General features: G+C 39.2%; 2 protein-coding genes across 9 annotated transcripts in view; one reads left to right on the forward strand and one right to left on the reverse strand.

The window, feature by feature from the left end:
* The window catches only part of LOC144995314 (uncharacterized), a 68,510-nt gene that overhangs the window by 48,729 nt on the left and 333 nt on the right, over positions 1-19,448 (forward strand). The window lies entirely within an intron of this gene.
* Positions 1-19,448, reverse strand: part of ppp1r9a (protein phosphatase 1, regulatory subunit 9A) — a 62,899-nt gene that overhangs the window by 41,124 nt on the left and 2,327 nt on the right. For 3 of the 8 annotated variants that reach the window (XM_078954937.1, XM_078954935.1, XM_078954939.1), the window contains exons 1-2: positions 15,284-15,683; positions 12,696-14,143 (exon numbers count right to left, since the gene is read on the reverse strand). In XM_078954937.1, the coding sequence (XP_078811063.1) occupies positions 12,696-14,045 (1,350 nt within the window). In that variant the 5' untranslated portion in view covers positions 14,046-14,143; positions 15,284-15,683. Of the gene's footprint in view, positions 1-12,695; positions 14,144-15,283; positions 15,764-19,448 lie in introns of those variants that run through there. The other 5 variants (XM_078954938.1, XM_078954933.1, XM_078954936.1 and 2 more) reach the window with 3 other exon arrangements.

Below are 19,448 nucleotides of genomic sequence, written 5' to 3' on the forward strand. Positions count from 1 at the left end.
CATTATGGACAAAAACAGGCTTCTGTTTTTAGTACTTTAGCTTGCAGGTTCACTGGAAAAAATTGGCATATCTGGGTAATACTGAACACACAGAGACAGCATTAAACTGCATCATTACTTTAAATAAAACACTTTCAGCACCTTTTCTACAATACAATAACACCACACGGTGTAAAGAAGGAACAATTCTAATCAGAAGAAAGGCACTCAGGACTTTTACCTAAATGCCTTTATTTATGTCAACTCCATCAGACATCCCTAAAGGAAAGAATTCTATAATTATAATAGCCCTGCAAGAATCTACAAGTTCTGATTTATGTTGTAACTGAATTTACTCTGACATGCAATACAATGGGATATACTTAAAGCTTCATTTCCTTTGTAAATGTTCTCCATTATCAGAAAAATGCAACAAGAACATGTTAAAAACACCCCAAACACCATGTTTATCTAATGAAAAACACATATGTTTTTTATTTATTTATTTTATTTCTTTTAAAAACGACAGAATCATCAGAATTAAAAGACCCCTGGGAACCCTTAAGGATTAATTTCACACTTTTTTGAAAGCACATTTTTTTCTAACTTTATCTTTTATTGAGAAATAAAAAATCCCCCACAAACATACATCAAACAGGGTTTTTAATAATCTGATGGAGTTAACAAAATTGTCTTTGCATTTCTAATTTATGAAAAAATATTTTTTGAAACAGATGGAGGAAAATCAATAGATTGTGAATTAACAACTTCTTGTCTTGTTTTGAAGAAAACATAAAAACACAGTTATACCCAAAAATATTCAGCTAACCCCTTACTAAAACACACAGACACACACACACGCACACAAGCTGACAAATGCTAACACCAGCAAGTGTGTTGACCTGAACGCCCTGGATCCAATCCTGCCATTGACAGTCAGAGCCTTTCTAATGGCCTCAGTGTGTGTCTGTGTGCAATCTGTGGCTTGTCATCTGAGAAAGGTCATGGATGAGGATAGACCACTGGAGCAAGCAAAGAAGAGACAGGAACTGCAGTGATGGGCAAAAGAGGCAACGCCATAAAACTAAAATATAAATTCACTGAGAAGGAAAGAAGAAAGATGGGAGGAAAAGTGATAGGAAATTTAAAAAAAAGTTTGGGTCAGTCAACTTTTGTTTGACAGCTAAAGAATTGAGAAAAACAGGAAAAATCTTGTTAATGTATAAAAAGAATTTGAACCAAATGAACCTACAAGCATTTTTTACTGCACATACCGTTTTGGAGATTAGAGAATGAAGGCAAAGGAAAACAGAAAATGATTCTGCGAAACTGCTTCCCCTTGACGTCATGAGGATGCTGATGCTGCTGCAAGCTAATTTATTGCTAAAGGAAGTGAAATATGGAGATAAGTACTAGTCTGATGGGAGTTCAGCAGACTGTTACATCAGGTATAGGTCATTATCAAAATGCATATACGATTATTTCCATAGGCTGTTAAATCACCTTTAAGCATTAAACCTTATGTGTGACTGCTTTCCCTAATGCAGCAATTCCTCTTTTTCCCGTGATCTGCAGTCTGCCAGCCAGCATAGCCAAGCTGACACTCTTGACATCTCCTAGACGACAGAGGAATGGATGGAAGAGACTAAACAAAACCTGACAGTTTGAAGCATATCGATTTGTTCACACACAATATTCGATAAAAACTCCTGGAGACAGTCGTTAAAGTCAGAGCATCCCACGGTTACCTGTTAACAACTCTGTGAAACCATGAGTATGAAAATCTACACACTTTTTGCTACAGCGGATGTGCTGTGAGGCTTGTCGCAATGCTCAATTCAGTTTTACTGGAGAACTTTCCCACAATGAGGAGGTCTGCAACCACATGTGGAGCGTCTTTTCAGATTATTAAAAAAGAAAATCTTCTGGGATTTCATCCAAAACACATCCATTTAAATGGAAATATATTCATCTGCGCTTGCTGCAGTTTCTATGCAGCAGTACTTGGAATTTAAAAGCAGTGTACAGTATCTTCACTGTGGAAATGCCAACTTAAAAAAAGGCTTTTTTGAAGCTGTCCAAGTGCTTCTTGTTTAGTAAAAATGAAATCATGTACTCCGTAAATCATGACTGATAAAGTTTAAATGAAAACACCTTTGAAGTTTTTTTCAGCAGGTGCAGAACACCCCTCCTCTCTTACAAATTTCTAGTCTTAATGCAACAAACTGACCAACTCTCTACACAGAGAAAAACACATCATGTCTGTTTGTGAAATGCCACTATCTCTGCCAGCTTTGGAGCTCCACTGTATATGAGCACTGGACTGAATGGGGGTGACATCACCCATAGAAAATAACTGACTTCTGGCTCCAGCAATGTCAATTCCCTTACCATTTTTTTTTGGAAAACAGACGTCGCCATGTTGAAGTCAGATATAGTCAGATATCGCCAGTAAGCAGTCATTGGTCCGAGTTGGTCAATGTTTCTATGGCAACCACTCTCACCAATCGGAAGTGAGCTTCTTGGAAGGCCACATCCCTACCAGTTTAAAGTGGGCTTGGGAGAATCTGTCAATCAAATGTTTGGAACATTCAGTGTGGGATTGCGTACATTTATTGAGGCACCTGATTCTTTCATCTATAACTTGAATAACTTCCAATACAAATAAAATTCAATTTAAAAAAATTGGATTAGTAAGAACATGTTATAAAGGTATCATATCAATAATGGTTATTCTGACAAATAGAATGACTAAGTATCAGCTGTTTATTTCTCAATGAAAGTCTGTGGGATTTTGGCTCTTGGAGCCAGCAGGCACTTCCTGTGTTTGAACGCAAGAGGGGTGGGGAAGTCACTCAGTCCAGGTCTCATATACAGTCAATGGCTCCAACAAACAGATTCAGTGGCAGTGGTTTCCTTGGTTTCAATCACAGCTGAGGTACATCAATTCATTTTTTAAAAAGTGCCTGAGTGTACACACAGACATGCAAGTAGGACAGAAGGCAGAAAATCCAGAGTAAAAAACAAAAGGCTGCTTTGATAGGGGAGCTCACAACCTTTGGATGGAAAGGGAGAAATATCTCTATCCATTAACCAATTCTACATGCACCAGCAGCTCAGTCATCTAACTGATGGACAGATTAACTCTGGAAAGATTCTAAAGTGGGGAAAAAGAGGTAAAGGCTAAACACAAAGGAAAACAGAGAAATGAATGCCAGTAATCTGGGTAAAATATATATATAGAAAACAATATAAACAGTTAGATAGAAATAAAATCTCTCATATTAATTATAAGATTCAAGCAGCAGTAGATGGTGTGGCTATAGCTAAATGAAAACTGGAGTGGCTTGGAGTTAAAGCCCTGAGTCATTTTGTCTAAACAGCCTTGATGATATTATACTGGGACCTTTGCCTTCCAGACGGCGGGCTTTGCCCAGTGCCATAGGCGGTCCACTTTAGTGTACTTTCTTATTTTGGTGTCAGTCCAGCAGAGCCTGCAGCAAATTAACTGCCACCTGGCACAGAGGCATAAGCAGACCTCTGTTTTTTTTTCCTGCTGCAACACCTGAACACATTTGCATTTTGACACCTCTACCTTTGGCCACCCACACACATAACAGCAGGCTGGCGAGCTGAGAGGTGATGAAGAAAAGTGTCCAGATTCTGTCAAGAGGAGTTGTTTGCTGATGATAGCACCAACAAAGATTGACAGGCTTTATGAAGAGAAAAAAAATCTCTACTGCTGTTATAAGAGCAGGAAAATACAGTCAGACTTGACTTTTTTCTTGACACAAATCATCCCAAATGTGAATGTGACACTGACAGGCAATGCAGAGTGGAAGAACGCTGCATGGTGAGCAGAAACAGACCTCCCACGCAGATGGACATTTCCTTTGAGAAACCTTTCTAAAAATGTTTTTTTGGAAGTCTAGCCATCGTGTCCTTGAAGCCTTAGTCACATGCACCCATACACAGTTGACCCTTACGGGTGCTGCAGGTTTTTGGAATGTCCAGGCAGGTGGAGGGTTGTAGAGAAGAACGGCTGCACCTTAGTGGGAGCACAGGTGTGTCCATCAGTTTCCTTGAGGCTCATACAACCACCTCAAGGGAAGTCATGAAAATGGAACGTACCATTGGCATGGATGTGGTAAGTGTATCATGAAGTATTTGTAAAGATAATGTTAGTTACACAACGTTTAAGGTACCAGTGATGGTGTTGTACGTTGTTGGTAAGGTGCTAGTACTGGCTCCACGTATGGAGTGTGCAGGTGATACGCAAGTGTCTGTATAACACCTGTAGAATGTCCACACAATCTACAATCTGATTGTCTAGTTTCCTAAATTCTAACAGTTAGGCTCCACACAAGGAGCACAGGCATCAGCACTAACAGGTCCCTAGCACAGTGGGCAGGGTTTGTTGGAGGTTAAAACAGCAGACTGTATACTCTATTTAAAAGACAGCTGTAATAACTGACGTTGCTTCTAACTTCCCATCATGATGTTTCTACTTAAACTGTTCACGAATGTACGATTGTTTTGTTTTTGTCTTGGTACCGGTATGTACTGTATATTGGATGTTTTAAGTTAATGTCAATTTATTTATTTATTGTGTTTTTAACATTTTGTCAAGTGATTTTATTGTGTTTTACTTTTGAATCTGTACAGTGTCCTTAAGTGTTTTGAAAGGCGCTTTTAAATAAAATGCATTATTATTAATATTATCATTACCAGTTCTGCAGAGCAGGAACCTGCTGAAAACCAGTTTTTAAACTGAGACAGGTCTGATAATTTTTCATCTTTTCCTGTTCAATAAATGAATAAATGAATGAATGAATGGATGAATGAATACAAAATTCCAAAGACAAATCTGTATGACACCCCTGCATCTCCCCTACATCACCCTTGCTTACTCTTAGAGTTTATATTAAGTGTTCAATACGACGTGTCATATACAGGGTGTCAATAGGAAAAAAGGTTGATAAACATTTTCGTCCTTAAGCAAGCAGTCTACGATTTATATTTCCTGCATGACAGCTGCGTACCTTGAACACGCTTGCCCATTTTTCTCCCGCAGACAGCCGGTTACCACCCATAAGGGCAGTTGTGACTAAGACCTACATGCAGAGATGGGAAACCCCAGGCCTCGAGGGCTGACACGTCTACATGATTTCCAGTTACCCAAGTCATACTCATGACTGATTACCTGGATCAGGTGTGTCCAGCCAATTTGAGCCTGCCAGAGCAGGGTATGTTGGAATCCATGTAGAAACGCACCTCTCGAGGCCTGGAGTTACTTATCCTTGAACCAGTGGATGCTTATCTCATCCACAGCAACTTTTAGTTCCCCGTTTGTGCCACATTACTACTGAAAGTCATGACTCCCATATCAACCAAGCTACTGGAGACACTGTCTGACACGGATGAAAACAAAGAAAGTGAGACTATTTTAAATCAAACAGCAAATTATCATAAACGGCGAGTGGGAGGTGGGAATACAAAGTAGAACAACCACCGGTGCTTGTTGCAGCACATGGCCACTTACTACACTATTCACTTATCAGGATGCAAAATAATGACTTCTACTAGAGAAATGCACAACTTTTGGTGTTTACTATTGATACTGTTTACTGGACTGTCTATAAGATTTGGCTGGATTGTGAGTCTGCCTTGACAAATGAGGACATGAGGATGTTGCAGCAGTCGGAAACCCGCGGCAGAAGCTTTGGGAACGCTCATGTGACTTTTAGTCTGTTCTGTTTTCCACCCGCCATAGCGAGCGACTTGTAAATGTGAATAGCACGAGAACAGATTGGGTAAGTGAGTGGGCGCGGGGTGATACTTCATGACACAGACTGGTATGTGGCAACTGACCACCCTCAAAAACCACAAGGCACGGCTCGCCTTTCCCAGAGCATTAAAAATGCATGCTGCAGGGAGGATTGGGTAGCACGAAACAAGCCAAACAAAAACACATCTGCATTCATTATTAAACGAATAAGATACTAATACGCACAGTTTTCAAAGCTGAACCGGTCAGAGATGAATAGAGCAGAAAATGAATGGGAATCTTTAAATTAGTACTGAAAATAATCTGTTGCTTAAAGATGTTTGTGATAGATCGTGGCCATCCTCACACAGAAGGTACCACCGACGAGGAAAACACAGATCACTGTACATGTTTGAACTCCATATTTGTTCACTTCAATGACATTTCTTTAGACTACAGACAAAAGCAAGCACACCACACCTCTTTTCAACGAGGGAGACTAACACTCTCCACAACTTTAAATGACCAAAATTGCATAATGTTGATATAAAATTCTTCAACCATGTATGTTTTTAAATATTCCAACTCCTTTGATGCCCTTTTTTCCACTTCACACATATATTTAATGTGAGGTGCAGAAAAAGGCTACTTTCTGAGTCACTATGGCTTTGTATAAACTGATAGGGGCAGTCCATAAAAGTTCAACAAGTAGCCTCTGCAAGACCTCTGACTCTGCTGAAGGTTTTTGCATGGCGACTATAGCATATGTAACACATTTTTGAAAAACACAAGGAAGAATAAAATTGGTCAACTTTTAGGGATTTCAATTTGTGTTAGTTTAAAAGTTTTCGCAAATTGTCTTTTGGCCCTAAGCTTGCCCAACAGGTATTATTTTTTTGCTTTTACCCATGTGTAGTTATAAATTAAATCATAAATGCAACGTAATGATTGATGTTTTCATTTCGAAACTGAATTTTTAGAGCTCTGTTAACCAGATGTGCATCAATCCATGCATTTTCTGAACCTGAAGAATCCCTCTCAGGGTCACAGAGCTGCTGGAGCTCTGGAGGTGTAGCTAAACTGAGGGGAGCTGTGCCTAAAATGTTTGCTAACATTTTTGATGAATTGATTCAGAAAATTATCTACATTTCAAATTAAAATGTATAACAATATATACTGGGCTACACACTAGTGGGCTACATGCTGGTGGAGACGTGGTTAGCAGTCACAGCGGGAAGGTGCTGGTTGGAATCCTGGGTGGGACCTCTTCGGTGTGCATTTCCTCTACTGTGGACTTTATGCTTTTAGGCCAATTGATGTCTCTGACATTGTCTCTCAGGTGTGCGTGTGTGGTTGTCTGTCTCTGTGTGGCCCTGCAATAGACCAGTGAACCATTCAAGGTGTCCTCCACCTTCACTCAACAGTAGCCAGGATAGGCTCCAGCAACTTCATAAAGGATTTGGAGGGTTTGGAAAATGGATGGATTGATAGATTATGTTTGGCCTTCTGCCAAACATAATTATTAGAAATATTATTTGACAAAACTATTGGAGCTGCAGTTGTTCTAGGTATATTTTTGCTTACTCATTGTACAAAAAAGTAACATTTACATTTTAAAACTGGTTCTGCCAGGAAAAAAAAAATCTTCCTCCTAGACTACACATTGCAACTATAACTATGCTAATAGTTTTGCAGCTATCAATAATTTTTGCAAATACATTTTTCACTTTTGGATTTTTTTGGAACCATTGAGAGCAAAGACGGTTAAAGGCTCCCTGATGTTTTGAAGACCGTCGCCCAGAAAAAGACAAACAGCTGAAATGACCGCGAATTCTCTCTGGAAGAAGGCAGACTTTCTGGCCTCGGGCCATCTCATTTGCTTGTGCTTCACAGTTCTGTGTTAGGTTGTGCTCCAGATGAGGATGCTTTGGAGTCCCACATGTTTACAAGTTGATCTAAGCACACAACAAAATGTCATTTGCAGAAAGAAGAGTCAGGCCAGCCATCCCCCCACCCCCACACATTGAATTAAGGACAAATAAATAAGCTCCCAATCCTCTGGAGAAATAACCATCTCCTGATGCCTAACAAGGAAACTATCAGAGAATGAGCATTGGTAGCTTTCTCCATTTTTTTAGCTTTAACAACTTTATTATCCTTCTTCCTGCATACAGTATGGTTAAAATTAGTCACCATAATTTAAGGACCAAAATAACATTCCCTCTTTCGGTAACCAGCATTGGCCCATCTACTGACATTACCACAAGAAGAGCGACACACATTTATATCATATTGATTATGGCTGTGAGCTCAGATCCATTCAATTCAGCATTCCACTAATGGTTCAGAGATTCTAATGCACACAACCTGCATCTCTATGATGCAGTAACGGACGGCACGCGGGGCGGTGAGGCGGATTACAGGCAGCCAGTCACAAACCATTTAACTGCTGGTGCAACAGTCACAGCTGCTCCGGTTTTTCAAGACAGCGAATCGGCCCGAGTGATGACAACGCCGTTCGTCTACAGTCTGCAGATAAAAAATGTGATTTATGTGGAGGGGTGGAAGACAAGACCACTAACTAACCAACAAGCTAAAAGGACATTAAAATCCAAGCGCTGTCGAGATTAGATCGTCCAAAACTAAAGAAAAGACTAGGGCTGCCCGGTATGAGGAAAACTCTATATAAGTAATCAATATTGCGATGACGATATAACTTGCGATACATGAAAAACAAGGGAGCAAAACAATCAAAAACATGATTTCCATTTCACTGCAACAATTTAATTTGAATAAGAGTCAACATAACTTAAATCATACTCCAAATGACCCTCGTCTACATAGAAGGTGAGCATCTAACATAAAAGAGGTCCATCTGATTGGTCAAATGCATTAAGGGATTTATTTGACTTGTTAAATACTTCAAACTGCCATAAAACATTTTTAGCACGTTTAAGGAAACCATATATCGCGTTTATTTTCCATATTTTGCGATATACATTTTGCACAGCTTGATATTACAATAACGTTAAATTTGCGGTTTATTGTGCAGGCCTAGTGAAGACCAAAACAACATGAATGCTGGCAGAGATCTTTGGCTTTCTAAGTCACATTAAAGATACAACATTTGTAACACACCTTTGAAAAAAGGCAAGTCAGAAGAAAAACCGGTTGTCCTTTTCTCTCCTGGCAATGGCTCCAATTAAAATTCATGTCTTTGGTGTTTCCAACATGTTCTTGTTGCATTTTTCTTATAAAGGAAGACATGTATAAAGAAAATTAAGCTTAAAATTGCATTTTAGAGTATTTCTTCAATCAAATCATTGTGAATCAGGAGCAGACAAAAAAATGGCAGTTGGAAAAAAGTTGTAGGTGTGATGTAGAAACTACCGTTCATCCTGATTCATCCACCTGTGGACGATAAATGCACGTTTTCCTCGTCTGAGCTGGAATTTGGATCAAATCTGTGCGGCTGGATAGCTCCAATATTGCTCAATCGTTTTGTTGTATTTTGGGGGCGTGAGGGGCTAGCGGGAGAGCACGTAAGCAGATGGATGATGGGAAGTGACAGATTTCTAATGAACTACAGCTGCTCTAGATCAAAGGATGATCGGAGTGGGACTATAAGAGTTTATGAAAAAGGATTTAAATTTTTGCTTTTTTCTTAAAAGATATGGGTTTTTTAAATAATAATTGTAATAACTTTAAAAGAATTCTTAAAAGATTTGTTGTTTTTTTTACTTTCTGCTAAAAAACAGCAGTTGCACTGAGCTCTGGTCTGGCTTCTCTGTGGGTCAGCGGCTCCTGGCACCCAGACGGCCTCAGTGTCTGATAGCTCAAAGCCGTCACTTCAGTAATTCTCTTCCAGCCAAGAAGACAACCCCGTCAGCCTGTATTTACTGCAGTCAAACATCTTTGACCAGCATGTTACAAGTATTCTGATACTCAGCAGGACCACTGTTGTTATGAGGGGAGTGCTGATAGATGTCTGGATCAAATTCTTTATGTTTTATTACAGTTTTTCTTAAAGCCGGAATGAAGCTCTTGCATTAAACTCACCAACTAATTGCTGAAATATGTTGCTTTGGACTGGAAAAAAGGCTGAAATTTTCAAAGACAGGTGCTTCTTTTGCACATAATCTCTAAAACGTCTCAAGCAGAACACACAAAGCGGTTGAGAGCAATGGCCATGTTTATACCTGCCAGTTCTCATTATTCACAAAATAAATTACGATAATTTCTGAATTTATTTGGGATTCAAAGCTACCAGCCTGTGAGGATTTTTTTTTTTTTTGCCATTTTACAAGACAAATAAAAGGCCAAAATAACAAGTTTCATAAACAAGTTGTCCAATAAAACAGTAAAGAGTGCTATTATTTTGAAAACCTTCTCTCATCTCCCCCCACAGGGGTCAAGCTGGACTCGTGCTGATCTGAGGGCTTTGTGTCTTTCACTATATAGACAAACAAAAGACAGAACCCCGTTTGTTCCTGGCTGGCTGAGAGGAGAACAGGCTCTGATGAAGAGGTGGGAGGGAAGCATGTCTAATTGGGCGTGAGCTTGTGTGTAACATTGGGGGCAGCTTGCCTACTGAATATTCCATATGATGAATGAGCGTCGGTCCTTTTCATAGAGAACAGAAGCCTTGAAACAGCAGGCACTAGAAAGGAACACACAGTCCCATCTTAATGGAGCAACAAGCGCTGTACTGTTCTTCTGCCATGCAGTAAACAGAACATTTTATTCGCTTAAAAGAATCGGCATTTGTTGAAACTTTAAAATACATATTTGGAGTTGGTTCTTATTGTTTAACACATTTTCTTATTAAAAATGTATGTAAAGATGCTCTTTAATTGTTCTTTTTTTCCGCTTATACTTTTTACAAATCATCTTTTTATCTTAAAATAGATCAAAAGACGTATTTTAATTCTGATTAGGGCAAAATCAAAAAGCCTGTATCATTTTGTAGGATATAGTTTCTGGAGAGAGACTGTGGTTGATCAGAAATTTGCCTCTGAGTTGTGTGGGCGGTACTGAGGGCACCCAGCAACACCGTCCCCCCTTCCCCTCCCCTTTGCTGAGAGATCTCTGTTTAAGCAGAGCGGAGAGCTTGTTGCCCACCCAGCGTGAGTACAGTAAAGAAAATGTATTTATATAGCACTTTTCACAAACAGAAGTCACAAGGTGCTTCACAGGTTAAAAAATATTTTAAAAATATATATAAATATATATACTGTATGTATATATATATATATATATATATATATATAAATATATACAAACATAAAAGACAAAAAGCAAAAAACACATAAAAAATCATCCCAGGCCCAAATAAAAAGAGTTGTAGTTAAATTGCTTTAAAGTCTTTACTTGACTTAGCACAGAGATAAGCTCTATTTCAATTATCGTCTGCTTCTGATATTTGATTTGAATGAAGAAATACTCAGAAATGCAAGTTTAAGATTAATGTTCTTTACACACGTCTTCCATCATCAGAAAAATGCCTCAGAAACATGTAAAGAATACTAAAAACACAATTTTAATTGGAGTGACTCTTAAAGTAGGTCTGAGTTTATTAATCTTGTTTGGAGCTTTTCTAAAAACAAGTTTCTGTTATTGCTTACAAACTTTTTTTCTTGAGAACAAATAATTAGAGCTGAATTTGTAAATATATAATATATATATATATATATATATATATATATATATATATATATATATATATATATATATATATATATATATATATATATCTATCTATCTATCTATATATATCTATCTATATATATATATATATATATATATATATATATATATATATAGATAGATAGATATTATATAGATATATATATATATATAGGCAGTTTTTGTGTGTGAATCAATTTTTTTACTTTTTATCATATTTATATATATATATATATATATATATATATATGATAAAAAGATAAAAAATAGATTTACATACAAAAACTGCCTCATTTTTAATCAAATCCTGGATCAATTTTATTTTTAAAGGGAATTCGTGTATACGTTTTAGGTATATACAGCTTTTTTTTGTTTTTAATCTGAGATTTAATATTTTAAATCTTTTTATTTGAAGGTTTACTCTTATTCAATTTATGAGAACAGTTTTTTGTAATTACCTAACAAAATTGGTTAAAGAATAAAAAATGGAGAACTATATAATTATTTAATTGGGAATCAGAAATGACTTTAAATTGTCAACACTTGTATCGAAATGAAATTGATTCAGTCGCTTGGTATTGGTGCCCAGCCCTACAAACATTTAATTTACCGTAACAGACATTTACATAAGAAAATGTTGATAAGCAAAGCACAGTTTGTTCTTCATCGCTAACCTTTCATAGTCACCTTTCCTGCTAATGTTGTGCTCAATTCAGCATCAAAATACTGCAAAGCAGAAGCAACCTCTACCACTGCATTTGCATGGCAGTAAAAAGCTCCATTAGCTCCTCTGTAATCGTGCTGAGTAACAAAAGACAATTACACAAATGAACTGCAGACTTTCTGCATCCTAAAGATCCCATTTGAGATTCTGTGAAGAATGGGCCAGTGTAGAACATCGTCAAAAACAGGATCCCAGTTTAAAAAAAAATCTGCTGGCGAAACGCGAACACAGTGACTTGTGTGAAAAGTGTGTGGGCGCCAAGGCAGCATGACTAACACATGCACAGATGCGATGCTCACTGACATGTCAAGCTCCCAGAGAGACAAGCTTCATTTTCTGACATACTAAACCCAAAACACATTAAATGGAAAACTGAAATAAGACCATGATGGAGGTCACATTAATTTATCAGGGTAACGAGGCCTTACAGACATGCACGGTACAACTTTAGCAGTTCAATGGCCTCTATTTACTGTACACTACTCTTTCAGGACTGGGTTTGAGTTTTTAGTTTTCAGATTTCTACCAAAAGCATCTTACTGTGATGGGAGCGGTGCTGAAGCGAATCTTCCTCTTCGGAGGGACGTCTTCTTTGCTTTCTTGCGGCAGACCGGGGATCTCTGTCAGATCTGAGCCGGGGTCATAGACTATATCATCCTCCTCATCGTCATCACCGTACAGGTCATCCTCAGGGTCTGTGCAGCTCTCCCCCCAGCCCTGATAGCAGGCGTCTCCATCTGCATTGAAAATCACTCTCTCGTTCCCAGCGTATTCCTCCTCAGGTTCTTCCCTCTGGTTCTTAGGAGATTCGGGTGGTCTGTCTTCCTTTGAATCCGCAGAAGCTGTGGTGTCCAGCAGCTCCCCAGCAGCATTTTCAGATGTTTTATCGGTAATCACAGCACCATGTGAAGGTTTTGAGGCTTTGAGGACCTTTTGGTCCTCTGAATGCTTTGAGTCTGAAGGTTTAACCTCTTCTTCATAAGACCCATTGATCTGGCTTTCACCAATTGTAGTCCCAGGCAAATGTTGCTTGTTTTTCTTCAGGAGCTCGATGTCTCGGGGGACCTCTGTTTTGGATTCCAGACTGTCTGGTCCAGGACTAGGGCTCAGAAGGTCCTCAGAGGATGAGGACATGGGAAACTTTCCTTCCAGCTTGTTTCGGCAGGTTCCATGAACGGGAGACTGTCGTGACTCATCCTCACTGAGGTCGCCCCCGTGGCGATTGGATCCGTCTGGTGAGTAGAGACCTCGTCTGCTGACTCCTCTGTAAGGAGCTCCCTGGTTGTGGTGGTCGGCATTTTCAAAGACGGCACTCAGCTGACTGACAGTTGGCGAAGACGCTTCAGTTCTGGAGCAAAGGGAGTCCAAGGAGTCTGTGCTGCCTCGGTTGGACCTCGCTCCTCGCCAGTCGTCAAGGTGCTCATGGGAGCCCCTCTTGTCCCGTCCGTAGGGAAAGACTGGTGACTGGGACTGATCGCGGGACTGCTGCTCAAACAGCCTCCTGGTTTCTGAGAACTTCGCTCCGGCACCTCCAATCCTCTCCGCTGACGCAGAATGCTGGAGCTTTATCACTGACCCATCAGCTTTGTTGATGAAGTTGGTGGGTTTCATCAGCTTCTGAGGTGAGGACTCGTCCCGACCCCTGGCTTTAGCTGTAGCGTTCTCCGAGCCCATTTGCATGAACATGTCCTTAATGCGGCTGACATGGGCGCCATACTGACGACCCCTCGGCTGTTTCCCTCGCTCGAGGTCTTTGGGCTTTGAGTCTCCATCACTCCGAGGCTGGTCAAAGGCTTTCTTCAGTGCCTGGAACTCAGCACGGTAGGCATTACGGTGAGGGGAGGCACTCCGGAGGCTGGTCCTCTCTCCCGAGGCTTCCATCTTCAGCATGGTGACGTCTTTGGATTCGGGGGGGATGTCAGCATCGCGGTGACCTCATTAAATAGGTGGAGTGAGGACTTACTCCAGTCTTCCAGTTCCAGTCATGCCTGCAAGAAAGAAATATATGTAAATAAACGTATGCAGTCCTGCTCTGGTCTCCCAGAACCTTTTTAATCAAAATAATGGATTGGAAGCTTAAAAAGAGATCGATTTTCTTATTAATAACACTCTTCTGAGGCCAATTTCTTGAACAGTTAGATGAAACCCTGAAGAGCACTATCCATATGTATTGGAAAAGATCTTTTTGAAGATTAAAATTTAAAACATTTACAGAATAAATCATTCAATAAATATCTTTTTCATTTTTCTGCTTTTAACATGATCTGCAAATCCTTATTTATAGAGAAACCTGCAGAATAGGCCTCTGCTAATACTTAACGTCCCACTCCGATCATCTTTTGATCTATTTTGATATATTTCCCAGTGGTCGTTTTAGGCATATTTTCGCTTTCTAGGACTATGTTTCTGCAGAGTAGCAGTAGTTTATTAGAAATTCACCTCTGAGTTGTGGGTGGGAGGGACTGTTGGTATGGCGTAATTCCACCCCTACTTCCCATCATCCATTTGTTTACACACTAGTTTACAGCCCCTCACATCCCCAATCAAACATTACTGGTGCAACAAAAATGTTGTCTGTGCAGCTGCATTTTTATCGTCAACTCCTGAATCACAACAACTAGAATAACGCGGTTTCAGAAATGCAATTTTAAGCTTGGTGAATGCAAAATCTGTCCTCCATTACCATTATCAGAAAAAATTCCAAAGAAGATGTTCAAAACACCAAAAAACATGATTTTCATGAGTTGTTTTGAAGCCGCAGCTCCGGAGGGATGGATGCAGGTGCAACAGCAGCACGAACCCGAAATATCCTGGTTCAGAATTCATGTTTCAGATCTGGTCTGGTAAAAACTATAGTTCAATCAGGAACTTTAGGAGCAAACTGGTTTTGGGTCGTGAGGACAATAAAGGAACGCACATTATTTAAAAAAAAAAAGAGCAAACATCTGACTCAGCTGGATGAGACAAACAAGCGCGCATCAGCCCCGCCGCGCAGGACATGACAGCTCCGCCTGGAACCCTTTCACTTCTTCATTCCTGTTTGCTTCATAAAGCTGCTCTCCAGAGGGCTTCGAGCGATCAAGTTCACTGTTTTTACCATCATGTGTTCACGAAAACAAAAGACTTACAGTCATGGCTCCAGCTTCGTTAAACCGCGTTGTAAAAAGAAGAAATAAAAAATAAACAAGGAACCGTATTCCACTGCAGATCTGGATCGTTGTCTGTAGAAAACACTTCCAGAAATAACATTTCTTTCTCCAGCGCGGGGATAGTCCTGGACTGAATCGCCACTACAGACGGGCTTGAACCCACTCGAGCCGCGTCAACGCCATTGCAGGCAGTGGGTGATGCCGCCCGACGCACAATGGGGGTGTTGGTGCGGTTTGGCAGCTCATCCCCCCCCTAAGAGCTGCGCCGCAGCGGCGTTTGCGGGACGCCGGGGTCCCGTGTGCGTCTGCGGCTGGTGAAGTGGACCGAGTTGCTGCTGCAATGGCCGATGTTTTTGCGCGGACAAGCGTCATGTGACAGGTGCCACAACCTGAACTGCGGCAATGGTTCGGTCCGATAATCTGCTGCGCGGAAGGGGCTCCAGCGAGCTGCATAAATACCAACACACACAGAAACTTCCCTGCCTGCCTGTTGGTGGGAAATTGGGGGGGCTTTGGAGGGGAACCCGGGGTCAGGGGCCACACTGATGCTCTGAGGGTCCTCAAAGAAGGACTTCTCTGAGAGGCATCTGGGACTTTAATGAAAAAAAAATGTTTTGGGTGTTTTTAACTTGCTCTTTTCTGATGATGGAGGGCATACATGAAGACAATTACGCTCAAAATTGCATTTTAAAGAATTTATTTAAATCCATGTGAATCAGGAGCAGACGAAAAACTGTTGTTAAAAAAAGAGCTTATTTGTGACACTGACTACTATACCATGGATGTCTTGGTCAGACCTCATGCGGCTTGATAGCTCCAATATTGCTTCTTGCCATTTTTATTGCACCAGTAATGTTAGGTTAGGAGTGTGAGGGGTTGTAAGCTAGAGAGTGTGAACAGGGAGCTCTCAGGGAGAAGGGAAGGGTGGGTGGGGTTGCTCTGTGCCAACAGTCTAACTCAGGTGAATTTCTAATGAACTACTTCAGAAACTATATAAGTCCTAGAAAACGACATAGGATTTGTATTTTATTTTATTTTATTTACAATTACAAGAGGGGTTTGTTCAAATATACACCTTGTGTGTCAGAAGATTCATACCCCCATGTAGTAAAATATGTCCAACACAAGAGGCCTTCAGCTCTCATCTGTTTGCTCAGCAGTTGGACAGGATAAGTTTAAAAAAAAAAAAAGGATTTTTGATTTTAGCTTAAATCAAATATTAAACCAGTGGGAACGATTTTTTAATAGAGCAAAAGGTGATCGGAATGGGTCTTTAAAATCCAGTGCTGCACAATCAAGGGCTATATTGATGAATTGACATTTTTATAAAGTACAACTTTCTACTCTATATTATTACATTTTTGCTGCAAGATCTTGAAACTTGTAAGTGGAGCACTAAGACTTATGTTTTGACCAAGAATGTTGCAGATTTTTCTTATTGTGTTCTCATTATTATCACGCATTTCAGTTCACTAACAAATAGATATCAATGATAACATTCATTTTAAAAAGGCCTGTACTGTGGTGTAGCAGTTGGCGTTCTCTTCTGATGCTACATTCACACCTGGCATGTGGTTCACGTTAAGAAATGCTCTAAATGTGCGTATTTGAAAGCACGTTTAGCACATGGTGTTCACATTGGACAACCAGGGAGGGACTTCTTCTTTTTCTTTTTACTAGCGCACATTCAGCTCCTGGCTTAATCTTTCACTGCTCTATTTTGATATATTAAAAAAGACGTGGTGTCATAGAATTCCAGCCGAGCACAAACCACAGATATTCATTTTTCCTTTATGATCAATTTTCTAACCGTTTTGGTACTCCTGTAAATTTAAAGGGAAACCACCCATACGTCACTAAATCCGTATCCCTGACGGATCAAAGTTCAACTGGCTTAACTTTCAACGCCTTTAGTACATGAACCACAAAAAAGTTGTTGAAACTTGCGTGTCGACATGTAAACACAAGAATTTAGACCTTGGAGTCACGAAATGCATGTACAGTATACATGTGCTTAAAAAGATGTTTCATTGAAAGTGGCCGCTTGAACCTGCATTGCAGAGGACGAGAATGTAGAGGTACATTCATTCATTCCACCCTTGACAACGGTTTTATAAGCAATGTGGAAACTTTTGGAGCCCCCCCCCAGGGGGCCAGTGGGTAAAAAGAAAAAAAAATCTGATAAACTGTGCGCACGGTTTAGCATTCCGTAAAAGCTTGATGAACATAAAACCTTGTTTTAATGTTTGGGATCACACTATTAAAGTTTTATAAATGTAGAATCTTGAAAATCTAACTTTTAATATTTTTAACAAAAGATTTCTCTGGGTTCTGTCTTATGACAGAGTATTGCCGTGTTTCACTGGTTAAAAGAAAAATTGGATAAAAACAACAACAACAAGACTGCATTCATGTGATGAGTTCAAGAAAAAGAAAGCTTTGTAACACCCAAACGCATGATTATGATCCTAAATAGCTTTGACTTGTTAAAGCACTTTATTGTATTACAGGATTCAGAATAGTTGCTTTAAAACTGTAAGAATGAATGAAGGCAAACTGAATTTTGAAACAAATTTTTAATCAGTACTTTGTCTTTTCCGCATTTAACTTTTCATAGTTTACATTTTTAAGGAAAACTCAAAAGAAAGTTTGAGTAACTGCAAATCTTTCTCTCTCTCTTTCACCTAGTTTTGAAGTTTATTGTTTTTATGATAAGATTTTGCGATAATGCGATAAACATTCGGGTTTTCCCTTCAAACAACAGGGGAATGAGCTGTTATTTTGAACATTTTTAACACTTTTGAAATGACAAAATTATCAAAAAGAAAGTACAGGAAACGTAAATGTACAGAGTCTAGTGATGTGTGTGTACCCAGATCTGGAAAGGAAATTTTAAAAAGAGTAAATGAAACTAATAATTAAGATAAAACACATTTAGCTGCCTGTTTAAAAAAACGCAAGGCTTTCCTTTTGGTTTGTTCTCCTGTTTTACACAAACGTAGTGATTATTCTAAAACACTCACTCCAACTACAGGTTATGCAAGAGGTTGCTACGCAACCTAAAAATAATCTTATGGGTTTGAGAAGGAGCGCAAGAGCAGAAAACAGATATGAAATGCAGAGCACGGAAACACGGCCAGCAATTAAATGAAAATTCTGCAAACGGGAAGCATTGAGTCAGAGTTGTTACATCTACCAGATTTGAGGGTTTTTCTGCAAGATCAAGGAGCTGTAAATTAGCCCCCATTGAGGGGGGAGCGCCGGTCAATTTAAGAGTCCCTAGCCTTTCAGAAGATCTGAGTGGGAGCCAAGGGGGCCAAAACGCAACCATCTGTCTGCACAGAGTGACTCTGCAGGAGGCTTGGACAGATTGAGGAGAATCCCCGAACGTGCCTTTGAGTTCTTACAGCTGTTCAAATAGTCAAAATGTTAAAACTTCATCTGAGTAAAAATAGAAGGAGGATTTCCCAAAGCCTTTGTGGAATGAAAAGGACGTTTCTACAAGGTCTCAAACAGACTCATTGTGTGGGGCTCACTTATGTTACTTAACCATCGATGATCCAACAGAAACATTATAGTTTGAAATGGGTTATTTGATGAGAAGACCTTAAAATGTGTTTACTTACCGTGTTTACCATCAATGTAAACCACACAGTTGTTATGCGCCCTTGTCATCTGGTGAATTCCATTCATTTATTAAAGTGATATTATTTTTATCATAAAAAACTGGGTTTAAATAAATAAAATAAAGTTTTTTTTAATTCTTTATTTCTATTTATCATCTATATCGTTGATATAGATGAAATGGAATTGGTTTATTTCGTGCAGTGAAATAAAAAATACTAAAGAAGACAAACAAAACATAAATATATCAAACTTTTGACTATTAATGATGACTTAAATATAAAACATTAAAGTTAAAACAATATAATTCACATCCACATGTAAGTGCAAATTATGCCATTATAATTTCTATTAATCATTGACACATTTTACTCATTCATTTTACATAGCTATCATAGTTCTATACATAACTTTTAATTAGAGTTATTTATACTTTGTAAGTCCAGGTGCAGATCATTTATCAAATCCAGAAGAAGTAAAAATATCAAATAACACAGGAAATTGGTCAGACTCGCTTAAA

This window comes from Oryzias latipes, chromosome 11, assembly GCF_053564925.1.
Source record: "Oryzias latipes strain Hd-rR chromosome 11, Olatipes_Hd-rR_3.1".
NCBI classification, from domain to species: domain Eukaryota; kingdom Metazoa; phylum Chordata; class Actinopteri; order Beloniformes; family Adrianichthyidae; genus Oryzias; species Oryzias latipes.